Source organism: Dipodomys spectabilis, unplaced genomic scaffold, assembly GCF_019054845.1.
Source record: "Dipodomys spectabilis isolate Male_0828 unplaced genomic scaffold, ASM1905484v1 ptg000234l, whole genome shotgun sequence".
NCBI lineage: Eukaryota > Metazoa > Chordata > Mammalia > Rodentia > Heteromyidae > Dipodomys > Dipodomys spectabilis.
The window spans coordinates 784,728-799,983 of NW_024870911.1; the positions used below are offsets into that span (position 1 = coordinate 784,728).

The 15,256-nt window shown below is 33.8% G+C and overlaps 1 protein-coding gene across 1 annotated transcript in view; it reads right to left on the minus strand.

Annotated features, from left to right (window-relative positions):
• Positions 1 to 15,256, minus strand: part of Ptprq (protein tyrosine phosphatase receptor type Q) — a 170,224-nt gene that overhangs the window by 8,469 nt on the left and 146,499 nt on the right. Inside the window, exons 37-39 of the mRNA XM_042698841.1 lie at positions 7,704 to 7,730; positions 6,959 to 7,040; positions 3,403 to 3,493 (exon numbers count right to left, since the gene is read on the minus strand). Of these exons, the coding sequence (XP_042554775.1) occupies positions 3,403 to 3,493; positions 6,959 to 7,040; positions 7,704 to 7,730 (200 nt within the window). The remainder of the gene's footprint in view (positions 1 to 3,402; positions 3,494 to 6,958; positions 7,041 to 7,703; positions 7,731 to 15,256) is intronic.

Below are 15,256 nucleotides of genomic sequence, written 5' to 3' on the forward strand. Positions count from 1 at the left end.
ATTTCTACCACCTTTATACTATAAAAATAATATGAGTTTGTATTACATTCCAAGTTTATATATGAGTATAAAATTAAAGAAATTATATTTTCTCATATTTCTGCTACCCAGAGATAAATGTAGATATATATCCAGAATTTTTGTACACATTCTTTAGAAAACTAACTACAAATATCTTTCTAATCTTCGCGAATAGGCATAATTTTCCTAGCTCATTATTTTAAAAAAGACAAACATTATTTTCATTAAGTATAGCATACTTATTTAACTATTTGTCATGATTTAAATTAATCTTGTTTGTTATTATAAAATGCTGAACAAACCTACTTGAACTTTTTCATGTAAGTAGAAGTTCATTTGTGGAATATGTCACTGGGAGTAAACAAAAACATATGCACCTTTCAAATCTTGAAAGATACTGCCAAGTTCCTAGTTTTGTCAGCTCCTACTCTGAGTGAGGGTTTAAACAATTCTGTTTTGCTACTTTCACTAACCTAAGTATAAACAGTTGGGTTTATGTTGATTTAATAAATACAAAATTATATCTCACAACATTTATTTAATTTCCTTCAATGGGGGAAATTGAGCTTCTTTGCCTATGTCTACTGGTCATTTCAGATACCTATTTTATTAAATAATTTTGTATTTGCTCATTTTTCTGTTTTTAAAAATAGAAATATATCCTTATGCTGAACAACTATGCAGCCTTTTGTCATAGGTATTATTTTTATACTTTATAATCTGTCTTTAACTTTATCCTTTCATAAAATTATGTCATGTGATAATTAAAGTTTTCATTATTTTATCATGGTTTTTGGATTGTAAATAATTCATAAAAGTTGTTCATCTCAAATATTTTCACTTTTAACAAATTCATTCATCACTTCTACTGAAATAGGTTAAGTAATCAAATCTTTCATCTATTATGATTTATATTTTTAAGGAACAGGGTAAAAATATATCTTTTATTATTTAAAACACTTATTATTTATTTGAAACAATAGTCTTGATATTTTTAACTTTCCATCCTTCTTCCTCTTATTCAAAATACTACTTTCATCATACCTTAGATTTCTCTAGTATTGTAGTGTAATTTTAGACCAGTTTACTTTCCCATTTTATTAATGTCATACTTAACAATGGTTTCCTTTATTTGTAATAACTAGTATATGTCTGAGACAAGCAGAAACGGTCAGATAAATTGATGTTAGGCAAAATTAACCCCAAGATAAGGACTCAAATGGTTTTTCTTTCTTGCCATTGTTTCTAACATATTTATAAGATGATTTCTTTGTTGCTTTGTATGTCACTCCCCCATGGTATAACCCCTGTTTTTACTGTATTTGATGTTGGTATAATTTGTGCAGGGGAAGGGAAAAAACAAATTGTTTAAATAGGGATACAGGTGGACCCATTGCAACAATGAGATGTACAAGACATTATGTTGAAAAACTTTACAACTGTGCGTGGGGGGAGGATGGGAGGTGGAGGGTGAGGAGAAGGGAAGGAATGGGAAGGGGAAACAAAGAGGAGGCAACAATGCTTGATAAGAAATGTACTCATTGTCTTGCCCATGTAATTGTAACTCCTGTGTGTGGTTTTTTCACAGTAAATAAATAAATAAATAAATGGATTAATATAAAAAAAAGAAATGTGCTCATTACCTTGCTCATGTAATTGTAACCCCTCTGTACAGTATTTTCACAATAAAAAAAGAAAGAGAGAGAAAAAATCTAAGTTCTAAAGTTTTACACATTTTAGATTCCCCCATTCCTTCTATATGTTGACATATTAGTAATTAATTCAGGCATAATCAGAAACAATACAATTTAGTCCATGGTAACTGCCCTTCAGTCAGATTGTAGAATGTATTTTCACAGAATGTTGCTTAGTAATGATGATGCAAATAGCCTAGAAGAAATTTTAGTGAGAGAACATAATAAAAATAAGGATTCCTATTTGAACTGATGCATCTAAAGCAAGTGCATTCTCTGAAAGGGAGAACAAAAGGGTAGGTTGAAAAAGGTTTTGATATATTACTAATATATCTATTTATTATTTCTATGTAGAAATTTCTATAGCAAAATTTTGTCACCATGTTCATTAAGTCATTTGCTTGTGTTTCCTTTTGTCGTCAAGAAGATATGAGGTACTGAAAGCCATTCGTGTTTTCAGCCCCTTAGCATTCGTAGGCATTCACAGGTTGCATTAGATTGCAACCTCCTAAGTCACATGTCTCTAAATTTGGTTTTTGTATGTAATTTATCCTCTAGTTTTAGAATACCCTTCTACCTAAATCCTTAATGATTTTATAAGTTGTGATCATATCTTTTTCCATGTCTATGTCTTTCTAGAGAGAAAAGTTCAATTTTCAAGAAGTATAGAAATTACTCAAGTATACTTCTGAAAATGTTTGGAAAAATGTGTATGCTAATTTAAAAATTAAGAATAGTCAAAAACTATGAAGTCTGAAATAGGGTTTCAGAACATCAAAATATCATTTTTATTTCTTAATATAAAATATATTGAGAGCGATAATTGAATGCAATAGAAAAAGCTGTTCAAAAGCAAAATATCAAAAATGTTACTGGCAGGAATATCACAATTTCGCCTTCATACCCTCACTAATTCTTAAAGCAATTCATACTTTTTTAAAAAATGAAATTGTACTATGATATGGTTGTGACTGCTTTGTAAAATCAATTCTGGTAAGCACACATTAGCTCTGACCTTCAACTAGCATTTTACACTGCATTTTTTATGTTCCATAAGAGTTCATGGTCTTGAGGGAAACTAATGCATAAAGTTAAATGTCAATTTTCTCTTTTAATTTGAGAGTAGGCTTGTAGGAAGATGTTAAACAGGCTCCTTACATGGGTTAAAATTACAGAGCTAAGAAACCATTAAACCTTGCACCTGAATGAGGGAATCTTGTGTGAACAAGCTAAAATGCATATAAATAAACTTTAATAAATAGCAACAATTCAAATGAAATGCAGTTTCAAAGTCATTAATGAAATGTATTGTTATAATTTAATTAACATGCCATGAAACTTTTTTTGTTTTTTTAATTAAGTTTTTTATTGTGAAAATACTGTACAGAGGGGTTACAGTTACATGAGCAAGGTAATGAGTACATTTCTTATCCAGCATTGTTGCCTCCTCCTTTGCTTTTCCCCTACCATCCCTTCCCTCCCACCTCCTCAGCTACACAACCACCGCCCCCTGCCCGCCTAAATTGTAAAGTTCATTTTTCCACATAGCATCTTGTACATCTCATCTCAATCTGTATCCCTATTTATTTCCAACTCAGGCCATGAAACATTTAAGAAAACCGAAAAGGTAAAATGGTGGATATGTAAAACACTTCATAGTTTAACTATGAATAGCAAGTATACATACATGGTTTTATGTTTGGAAAGCGGTTTTTTGCTCTATTCCAAGGGAGATCAGCGTCAGTGGAAGAAAGGTCCTGAAGGAATTTTGGTAATTCCTGGGAAATAAAGTCATCACAGTTTATCAACATTAGAAATAAATTAAAAAATTCGAAAACATTTGTAAATATTTAAAAATCTTTTAAATATTTATATTGTAAAGGTGATGTACTGAGGGGTAACCGTTACATAACTCAGTTAATGAGTACTCAAATTTTTATGACTTGTCATTTTATGCTTTTGATGCTGGGGATTGAGTACAGGAGCTTGTGCATAGTAGCCAAAGTGCTCGAACTCTGTGTTCTGTACTCTTACCCACATCCCTTTTTGTTTTTAGCTGAAAGCACTTATCATAACTGTGAGTAAAATGTCAAATAAATGGTAATAAATTTATCTAGATATCTACACTTAATATTTCAAATGATGTTGGCCTGTTGTGCTATTGTCTTCTATAATTTCTTTGTCCTTCAGGAAGTTCTAAGATGTGGTATTCATGCTCATGACCCTGGTCATATTTTTTTCCACATGGTCTCACCAGGTATGCACTGCCTATTATTTAATATTTTATTGTCTACTTAGTGGGAAGAAAGTTCAGTGATTTATTTTTTGTTTTTCCTCCTTGGGCAGTGTGATTTCATGCCTGTTAATTGGTGCAACATTGGTCAGTTCAAGAAGATGCAAAGGTCAATTCCTGTACTCAGTAGGCCTCCTGAAATTGATTGTGGAATGCCAAGGTGCAATTAAGAACAATCAAACATAGAAGGGAAGAGAAGACCTATTATTGACATTGCGGGAAAAAAATCATGACATTATCTCTCTACCTTGTTCCTTGTAAGCATCTTTAAGAAAGCTGGTGCCAGAAAACATGTTTACTCTTTTGTTGAGATGATGACTTACATTCATGAGATTTATAGTTTTCCATTTTAGAAGTCTAAAATTGCCAAATTTCTTTAAAAATGTTAACATGTGCTTATCCAGTTGTGTGTGTGTGTGTGTGTGTGTGTGTGTGTGTGCGTGTGAGTGTGTGTACTGAATTCAGAGCCTGGGTGCTGTCCCTGATCTTTTTCGCTAGAAGCTAGAGCTCTGCCACTTGAACAACAGCTCCACTTCCAGCTTTTTGGTGGTTAATTAAAGCTGAGTCTCACCAACTTTCCTGCCCAGGCTGGGTCTGAAACATGAATCTCAGATCTCAGCTTCCTGAAAAGCTAGGATTACAGTCATGAGCCACCAGCACCAAGACCTTTCCATACTTTTTTGACATTGTTCTAAGTTATCTCTTTAATTCAATATCCTTCTTGTCTCATTTTTCTTCAAAGGGAAAATGTAGACAGTTGTTTGCCTACAAGTATGTGTTAGGAGAAAGGGAGAGCGTAGACATCTGATTTCTAAGTGTTGCCATCCATCAGAATCATAGAAAATAATTTATTACCCAACTGAGGAGAAGTTTGTGAAACTGGCTTTCAGAGTAAAGAATGCAAAAGGAAATGTCTTGGAAATCCACTGAAAAGGTACTAACATTTTGTAATAATTTTTCATAGATTTTTCCATTTATAGATTTTAGTGAGTCTGGTATTGATAGACAACACTCAGTCACCAGGCTGGCTGGATAGTAACGTTATACTGGTCTCATTCTCGTTAGGGCACATAGCTCTTCTTCATGCTTTAATTTCCTTCAGTGGTCTCACAGATGGGTAACTGCATTGCTTTTATGCTCCTGCATTAATTTCCTCTCTCAATTGTCCTTAATTTTTCTTGATTTCTTCCCAAGCTACAATTCCTCTAAAACTTAATCATGTATATGAAGTCCTGACTGATGTTCAGAGTTGTTCAACACTTTCTTTATGCATACCACGATCATGAACAGTGTATTTTTCATCTTAAAATACATGTCTGCCTTTCTGACTATACTATGGGTTTCTTTGTAGTAGGAACAATCCATTATACTAGCTAATACTTGTGTTAGTGATTGTTTGTAGTACAGTGAATGTTCAATCATTTTAGTATTCACAGTTCACTGAATATTGCCATATTACAAAAAAGGAAGTAACTGGGTTTAAGTAATTTGTCCAATCCACTTAACTGGTAAGAGCTAAACCAACATACACCAATGTGCCAAACAGAATGCCTGCTATATGGTAGGAGTGTATAAATATTTAATGGAAATAAATATGACCTTAGTTAAAATGTTTATCAATATATGCATCTGATTTCTATTTGCTTATTACACCATAGAAATCTGATTTAAAACAATAAAGCATTAAGATAAACACAATTTTCTAAATAAAACATGTAGTTTCTAAAAGGTTAAGTATGAAACTTTCTCAACATGTGAAAATGTTATTGCTAATAAAACTTTTCACCTACTCAGTCATACATAATGTAATTATACTCGCTCTTATTCTGGTGAAGTTACACTTTTTGCTCCTGAAAAATTGAAAGTTCTCTCTGTATAAACCCTAAGAAAAATTTTATGGTTACATTGATTTTGCTAAGTCCAGACCAATGTTACTTAAGAAGCATATCCAAAAAGCTGCAGGAAATGCCATTAATCTCATACTTTTGTTATTATTCTCTGAGAGACTGAAATATTATAATCCTGAATTATTCAAACCAATTGATTCTTTGTTTCATTCTTTAATTCACATACTAAGAAGTTCATGAAAAAAATAGGAAAAAAGATCCTGGTCCCATTTGGAAATATTTTTATATTATAATTTTTTATACTATAATCATCTAACTTAGGAAAGATACTTACAAGTCTCAGAACAGCTTGTAAATCTAATATCTACTTAGTAGTGGTTTTAAATAGCCTTAATTTTATAGATGTGTAGTGATCATGTTAAAAAATAAAATTATTCCAGCTTTTTAAATAATTTTGAGGTGACAAATTCTGCTGTATATATTTCTACAATGTAATTAAACCTTTACTTCATAATAAGTTACAAATAGGCCTTATATAAAGGCTTGTTACTCCTCCTTAAAAATCATAGTGTTAGAAATCATATATTTATAATTTGGGGAAATATCTAAATTTGTTCTCACAATCTTTTGTGCTATTGGAATACACAAAGAATTATTCATTATGTTGACTGTATCACTATATAAGTTGTTCTTACAGTGAAATAGAAAATAAAATCAGTTCGTGTCTAAGTGTAACATGATCATATAAATATAAAGCTACCTTGGTAGCATGACCTAACACTTGCATACAGATAAAAACAAACACATCAGTCTAGACTGCATTGTTTCAGATGAGAGAGTGGAGAGCGCAGGGGCTGGCCTGCCATTGCTGGGAGGTCTGAAGAAGAGCACCTTTCTCTGACACAGTAGGTGAATAATTCTGATCAGGTTGCACTGGAGGCCTCCAAGTGTAACATTACTATCCAAACAATCAACCTGGTAATTGGGTATTGATTATCAAGGCCGGAGTCCTTCATGGCCTTGCCTGCTTAAAATGGACATGAAATGTGACACATGAAAGGACTGGAGGTCTTGCAATGTTGTGACAACTGCTGGCAACATACCGAAAATTCTTCTTGAAACTTTAGGTTGTTGTTTGTGCACAGCTCTTCGACATGTTGCAGGAAGGACTTCTTGCTTATTGGTCTCCAAGTAAAGGAAGGTATAAAATAAAACCATGTTAGATTCAACTCTTTCGCTTGAGACTGAGCACTGGCTCCACTAACATTTAAAAAACAAGAGACATTTCAAAATCTAACCATATGATTTTTTAAAAAAAGTTATTGTGTCATGCTGACCAAGTTCACTTTTTCTCTCTAAGTTTCTTTGTGTTCATGGTACCAAATTCCTCCAGTTTTTTTTAATTGAGTTTAAATTAAGGATCTAACATTCTAATGAAAAAAGCTTTTCAAGTAAACTTAAAGGCATAAAGTTATCACTGAATCCTAAAGCACATAATGCCTCTTTGTCATCCAGAAAACATTTTATACAGTACAAGGTTTTAAAGATATAAAATATTGCAGTGACCTCATTCTTATAATGACATGGTTTTTAAACCCCATGGAGTTTAAATATCCCCGTATTACTTCCCAAGCTAAAATACAGACATGCAGGCTTCACCCCAGAGAGAGAGAAAGCATTTCTCTAGTTACCATGCAATTAGTCATGCTTTTATGATTTATATCCAGCTTAGAGGTTTTTCCAACAAACACACACACACACACAAAAGGGAACCACACATTAAGAATCACCGAGTCAGTGAAGCTACAGTTGATATTCAAAAAAGAAAAAAATAGTTCACAAACTTACTTGATGGATTTTCTATAACTAAGCAACCTGCAACAGAGATTGTGTTAAATGCATTGTGAGTTGGAAATACAGCTCATTCTGAAACTAGATTAAAATCAGAAAATTATAATGAATCAGTAATACATAACATATTATATTCCTTTAACTAGCATATGCTTACTATTTTAGGTTTTATTTTGTATTTTTTGAAATTGTATTACTTGGCTTCAAATATTGTACCTCTTTCTTCAGTTAGAAGAGTCACTAATACCTTGTTAAACACCTGAGACTGAATTTAAGTCAGGTCACTTTTTTAATATAGTCTCAGAAAGGATGGCTTAGAAGAACTAATGTTGAGTTAAAAACATTTTACCTAAAGAACATGGTAAACATGAGAGAATCAGTCTGTGAAAAACAGCATTCTATGACCAAAGTAGTATTTAATTAGTTGGACCAATCTGTAAACATGACAAATCATAATCACTTCAGTTATGTGTGTGTGTGTGTGTGTGTGTGTGTGTGTGTATGCCAATACTGGAACTTGAACTCAGGGCCTTGGTGCTATGCCTAAGCTGCTTTGCTCAAAGCTAGCATTCTACCTCTTGAGCCACAGCACCACCTCCAGTTTTTCCTTGTATTTAATTAGAAATGTAAGAGTTTCATGGAATTTCTTGCACTGGTTGGCTTCAAGCCATCATCCTCAGATCTCAGCCTTCTAAGTAGCTAGGATTACAGGCATGAGCCATCATCACTTCGCTTAGACATATTTTTGTGACAGTGATTGACCAAATTATTTCTACTGTAAAGAAAGAGATAATTGAACAGTTACAAAGATTGTGCAACACACACAAACTTAGAGATGAACAGCCTGCTAATAAAACATCATGCACAACAAATTAACACGGCAAAAAGTACGAGGCATAAAACAAGGAAACGTGATGAATGAAACAGCCTTTTCAAAGGTTTACATTTAAAATATCATTAGGGAATGTTTTCCTATATTTTTAAGTGAAAAATATTTTCAGGAAGATGTTCTTTTGGATGAATGCAAGAAAATCATTGGATTGAACAATGTGGCATAATGTATATGTGAAAATGACCACACAGAGGCAAGTTCAATGAAGAAAACATGATTTAAAAGTAAGTATACTTCATGATAAGAGAAACTCCTCTGTGTGTGTGTGTGTGTGTGTGTGTGTGTGTGTGTGTGTGTGGTGATGATTGTAATGATGCTTAAGCAGGCATTACCTTGACAAGTGAATTGAATGATAGGACTTTTAGTGTTAGATGGGTGTGTCCAAGCAAGAGTTGTTTCCTAGTCTTTCAGGGTGCCAGCTCAGAAAGAATACCATTATTAACTATGGCAACAGAGATAAAGTTGCAGAGACTAAATAGAGTTTGGTGGATGAACTTAAGAGTGTCCCACAATATCCTATGGTGATTCTAAAAGGGCAGCAAAGAATCTCATGCTAGCTAGATAGCTGTAGAAATGGTAGGATGGACAATTCAATAAGAATACTTGAACTAAGGAAAGGAAAACAGTCCCTGTTGTATCTTTCCTCATCAGAGGTTCCACATAAAGAGTGGTTAGAACTGTCAGGAGTTCTAATCCAAGTTTACTAGTGCTCAGTGCAAAGTCCCAGAGAAACTACAATGACTATAGTCATCCAGTTTTTATATAATCCTATGGAACTTTTCCAGCCAAACCAAGCGTCCGACTCTACCTTGGCTCTCACACCGTGTTTCTGTCTCACATAGTCTATTGTCTCCTTCCCCCTCACTGTGGTACCAAACCAAATTCTACTTCCTTCTTACTGTCTGAGTCAAACGCTAACTCCCCGTGGACTTTATTGTACAACTTAATTTATTTTCTTTCTGTGCAATCAAAAATTGAAAGACAAGTCACCTAATCCCTTGTGCTATGGCTACTTCGGCACATGTACTAGCGTGCAGACATTCCGGCTCCTATGCACTCGACAGCTGGAGCGGGATTAACACTGCTTCTTTCATCTGCCTCCTTTCCCTTATTCAGAGTGGCACACAACCGATCAATTTTACATGTAAGAATGCCCGTCAATGCAGACCAAGGAACACAGAAACAAATCTATCAGTCCTCTAGTCATTGTGAGATAGTATCAAAATAGAATGAAATTTTTTTCCAATTAAGGGCCATCATTTTCACAAGGTCAAAATTCAAATCATTAACTAGCCACTTTAAGAATCTAAATCAAGCCCCTGTTGTCCCACCTAATATAAGAAGGTAACAAGTGCCAAGCACTTTAGTAAAAAGTTAAAGGTGTGAGCAATTAAATTGTTCTTACCTATTATTAATAAAAAATAAATAAGTAAATATCACACCAACCAGAAGAGGTGACACAGCACTGTGTGGTAAATACAGCACTCTGGAGGCCAAGGCAGGAGGCTCCTGTGTTTGAGGCCAGCATTGGCTTCAGAGTGAAACCCTATCTCACAAAAGCCAAAACAACAAAGAAGTGGGCTTTGTTTGAGCTTTATGTGCTTTTCCGTGCTTTATGTAATCTGTTCTTCATATTTCTGTGTATGTAACATTAGGAACAATTAGTAATAGCCTAAAATATAATTTTTGTATAATATTCAGTGTCCGCTCATGCTACAGCTATGTATAAATTGAAATCTTGAAATACTTATCTAGGCAACTCATATGGAGAAGATATTTTGGCATACATTGATTAAACTGTTTATTTAATTCTTCCCTCTCATTGTTGCCTTTAGTGTACACTTCATTCTGATTCTTAGCTTCCTGTTGTATTCATATACTTGCCCTTTAAGCATCTTCCATATCTTCAGTTTTGTTTTTCTTTATCATTTTAAACTCATTTTTAATGGAAAACAGTATTAATTTAGAAATTTTGTAGTTAGAAAAGATGGGACATATTATGAGAACAATATATTGATTTATCACTGATGAGATAATTAAATTTCTTGTTGGAAAGTTTAGTTTGATAAGCATATAGTTTCTCAAGCTTCTAATCCTAGCTAGTCCAGAGCATAATTGAGGTTGGGAGCATCACAGTTCTAGACCAGCCTAGGGACTGGTAAAAAAGTTCAGATCTGCCATCTGAACAGGATAAAAACTTGTCATAATAGAACCAACTTGTCAATGCAGCTACAAGAGAAGCAAAAATAGGAAGATCATAGTGCAGGCCACCCTAGGCAAAAAATTGAGAAAAATAAAAAAAGCTAAAAGATCTGGGGATGTGGCTTAAGTGGTAAAGTGGCTGCCTTAGCAAGTGCAAAGTCCTAAGTTCAAAGCCTAGTCCTAGCAAAAGAAAAAGAAAAGTGGGAAAGTTTCATTTGACAAGAAAAAAAAAACTCACAGAAATATATTCCAGAGAGATTACTATTTTCAAACAAGTGGTCTGAAGAGTCACTCAAACTCAGGACATTTCTTTTCCTTAATATTTTAAAAACTTTTTTAAAAAAGTTATTAAATGGAAAACATTTCCAGACTGAGACTGTATTCTCTTCACTTATGGTAGGAGGGTTACTGTTCAATTGCACTCAGTTCTTTAGTGGATAAAGCAATTTGGAACATATCCAGATTTTAGTAAGATTACACACCACTTTCCAATATAAAGGGTAAACGTTTTTATTACATCAATCTTAGCGTCTTAAATCTTATACTTTTTTGTTGGAAAGGATATTATTTTACATCTCAGCTCATTTCTTTAAAGTCTATCAAAAACTTAAATTTCACTCAGATTACTCTAGATGGATCCGGAGTGGAACATTTATTTATGTTGGCAGTGCTGATTGAAGACCATATTGTCACAGAGACTCAGCTTTCCCTCAGGTCAATTAGTTGGAATCTATAGGGAATTAAACTATATTCCTAATAGAAACCCATAGATGATAAGCTATAGATGAGCAGCTTAAATCAGATTTGCCAAGGGCATAGGACACTATATTAAGAACTTTTTCAATTTCATCAGTTGAGTCAAAAATAAAGAACCTAAAATGTATTGTCTTGTTATAAAAATATTTAACACCATGTATACTGATCAAATATATTATTAATATTAATATAGTAATAGTATTTTTATGTTTTGCAAAATTTTTAATTCATGTTTTTAGTTTATCCCATCCAGTCACTACTCAGAAGTATACATCTGCTACTAACATGGTATTTTATTTATCAAAAGCATCTCCTCTGATATTTTTAGAGAAAATTTTTATTTCTTGTTCTCTTTAAGTATTAAATAATGTCTTTTCAGGTCCTTCCTCATTCTTTTGCCAATTCTCCAGTAATTTTTCTGTAGTCCTTAATATGAATAAAAAATATCCTAAGCAAATACAGCTGACTCTAAAACATGGTTCATAAGAGAAACATACCAATTGAATCACTGAGTAATTCATTGTTTGATGAGAAAGACAATCATTTAGTAAATGATACCAAGTGTTTTTTTTTTCTTTTTTGTCAGTTGTGGGGCTTGAACGCAGGACCTGGGAACTGTCCCTGAGCTCTTTTCACTCAAAACTAGTGCTCTACCACTTTGAGCCACAGCTCTACTTCTGATTTTTTGGTGGTTAATTGGAAGTTAGAGTCCCATAGACTTTCCTGCCCAGTCTGGCTTTGAACCACAATCCTCAGATCTCAGCCTCCTGAGTAACTAGATTACAGCAGGGATCCACCAGCATCCAACTTTAGAGCTTTTTCAATGTTTTCTCATATCTGCATCATCAGTTTTTTAAAGGAGCATCAGCAGTTTCAAAGGGCAGCTCTTTGGAGTCAATGTTCCTTCCTTTTCCCTATCAGTATTTTCAATGTTTAGAAGAGTGTCTGGCATTGATAGATAGCGAGTTGGGATTGCTTTCATTTGAACAGGTAAAATAGCCTTTTAGCTGCTGATAGAAATTCAGCATTCTGCTGATGTGAACAGGCTGAGGTGAAGTTCCCAATCTGGTACAGGCTGAGTTTTCCTTATTACAGAACTTCAGCATGGTAGCAGGGATGAGAACAAATTCTTGATACATACCTTATTCACCAACCATGTATTCTAAGTTAAAATCAGGGACATAACTATTTTAAGGAAAAGCAATGGATAGAGATAAAAGATTGCTGACCTCTAGGAGAAGAGGTGGACAAGGATTTCCATGCAAGACTTAATGAGGAGACAGAAAGTACCACACATAAATATGTTCCCGCACAAGCCAGGGTAGACCATGGAGTTTCTCTGAAAGATCTTGGAAGGCAACCTCTGAAAATTAAACTAGGAAGATGATCAGAACCACATTAACTAACATGGATGTGTTTTAAAAGGCTCTGATTAACTTACACTACTAAGTTCAGCTCTGTCAAGGTAGGAGCTCGTAGTGAGAAATAAACTACTTATTTTGACAAATTTTGAGCCCTCGCTCAAACATCTGAAGAAAACATGTTTTCACATACCTGCATTACTTCTGACAGTAAATCAGAAGTGGTATAATTTCAGAAGGCTAAGTGTGCTTAGAATAGAAATAGGGCTGGATTTCTCTTTTTGTGATCACACATTCATGGTAAAGTAGAACATTAGCAGTATTGGTCCTACCTGGCCTTATGGCTTATGGAGACTGACTTTAGTAGATTTGTAATTCTGAAATCAAATGAATTTTTATTCTCTGTCTCCATTCATATCCTTTTCACAAAGAACTTTATTATGTCTGGGGCAATAAATCTGGTATTTCCTGAAGGCATGCATAATTAGCTACTCATCGATCAAGACAGAAACAAAAGTTCTGTAAAATATGCTACTCTATAGCAACCAGAGAGTCAGAGAACAGAAAACATTAAATATCAATGTCTTGGTTTTTGCAGTATATTATCTACAGTAGAAGAAATGTGCATATATGATGTAGGAATCCAGGCTCCACTCAGAGGGAGACTTCAGCTTTTATATCATAATAATAAAAAAATAAGAAGTCTGGAAGGAAATATAGGCAAACTTAATTTATGTTAAAGCTACCACAACATGAAAACACAGCACATCTCAGAACATGCACATCATGAGTCAATGTGCATTTTTATCAACTTTATCATTTCAACAGCATGCAGCCTTATAGAGTCATATAAGTAGAAAGCATTTATTTTTCAGTAGAAAGCATTTTAGGGGGGCTTGTAAAAATAGCATATTGAGCAATGAAATACTCAATGTTGTGTATTTTAAACTGCAGAGCACACCACTTGATAAGATTAAAATAGTCACAGCAGAAGTCTTCATTACGACATAACTTACTGGATGACAAAAATCTCCTTGCGTCTAAAGAAAAATGAAGAGTATCTGAAAGTAAAGATTCATTATTTGTTGAGTACACAAACACACTGCATTATTTTTGATCATTAAACATCTTAAACTTCATTCTACTCACAATTATTTCTTCTATTTTAGATCACATATGTTATGTTTACCATTGCTTGTTTAGATAGCTTAAGTTTAGGACAGAGTAATGACCAAAATCTGTCGAATGGTAACAATTTAAAGGCAAACAGTTTTTTTTTGTTGTTGTTGTTGTTGTTGTTTTGGGTCCGGTCCTGGGGCCTGAACTCTGGGCCTGGGCGCTGTCCCTCAGCTCTTCAGCTCAAGGCTAGCACTCTACCACTTGAGCCACAGTGCCACTTCCAGCTTTTTTCTTTTTGCTTATGTGGTGCTGAGGAATCGACCCCAGGGTCTCAGGCATGCAAGGCAAGCATTCTACCACTGAGCCACCTTCCCAGCCCCATGGCAAACAGTTTTTAAAGGTAATGAATTCTTGCTGAAGCCCAAGCAAGAATGAACTACTAAGTGTTTTCCAGTTTATGCAAATTCAGCCTACATTAAAATGCCATCTCTTCTACTCCCCAAACCATGACACACTAAAAATTAATTAGATTTTTTAGGATCTTTCTCAGTATAGAAATGCAGCTTGATAATTTCCCATGAATCTTTGTCTATTTAAAATAATTTACAATGATCTCCTTCTCTATTATGCTGCAGGGTTAAACATAAACATGAAAATACAAGTTCATCTTGATATCTCAAATAACACACACATGGGGTAGCATCATAGCTCTCTCCTACTTGCTAGCAATAATAGCTGGGACAGTTATTTAAATTATTTAGACATTTTTGTTTTTTGTTTTCCATTTGTAAAGGGAGGATATGAGAATCCAGCAAAAAAAAAAAAAAAAAAGGAAGAATTGAGGTCATTCCATGAAGTGTTTAAAACTCAGTCATTGCTCATAAACAAAAAATTAGTATCTGAGCAACTTCTATATATGTAAGCAGATAGGGGTCTTTTTTTACAAATATAAATGGCAATAATAGAAATGTCAAATATATTTTTGTTTATAAGAACATTTTAAATAATAAGCTTCCTGAAGATATAATGATATATTAAATAAAAAAATACACACTTCCCAAGACATTGAAAAAGGAGCCTTTATTGGAGAAAGAAAGGATCTACTTTAAATTATTAATTGCTACAAATCATTCAATCATTTGTTTTGTTTTGCTGAGAATTGTATTTTATTCATGATTGCTGGCCTGGGACTTGAAAGTTTAATGCATGATCATATCACT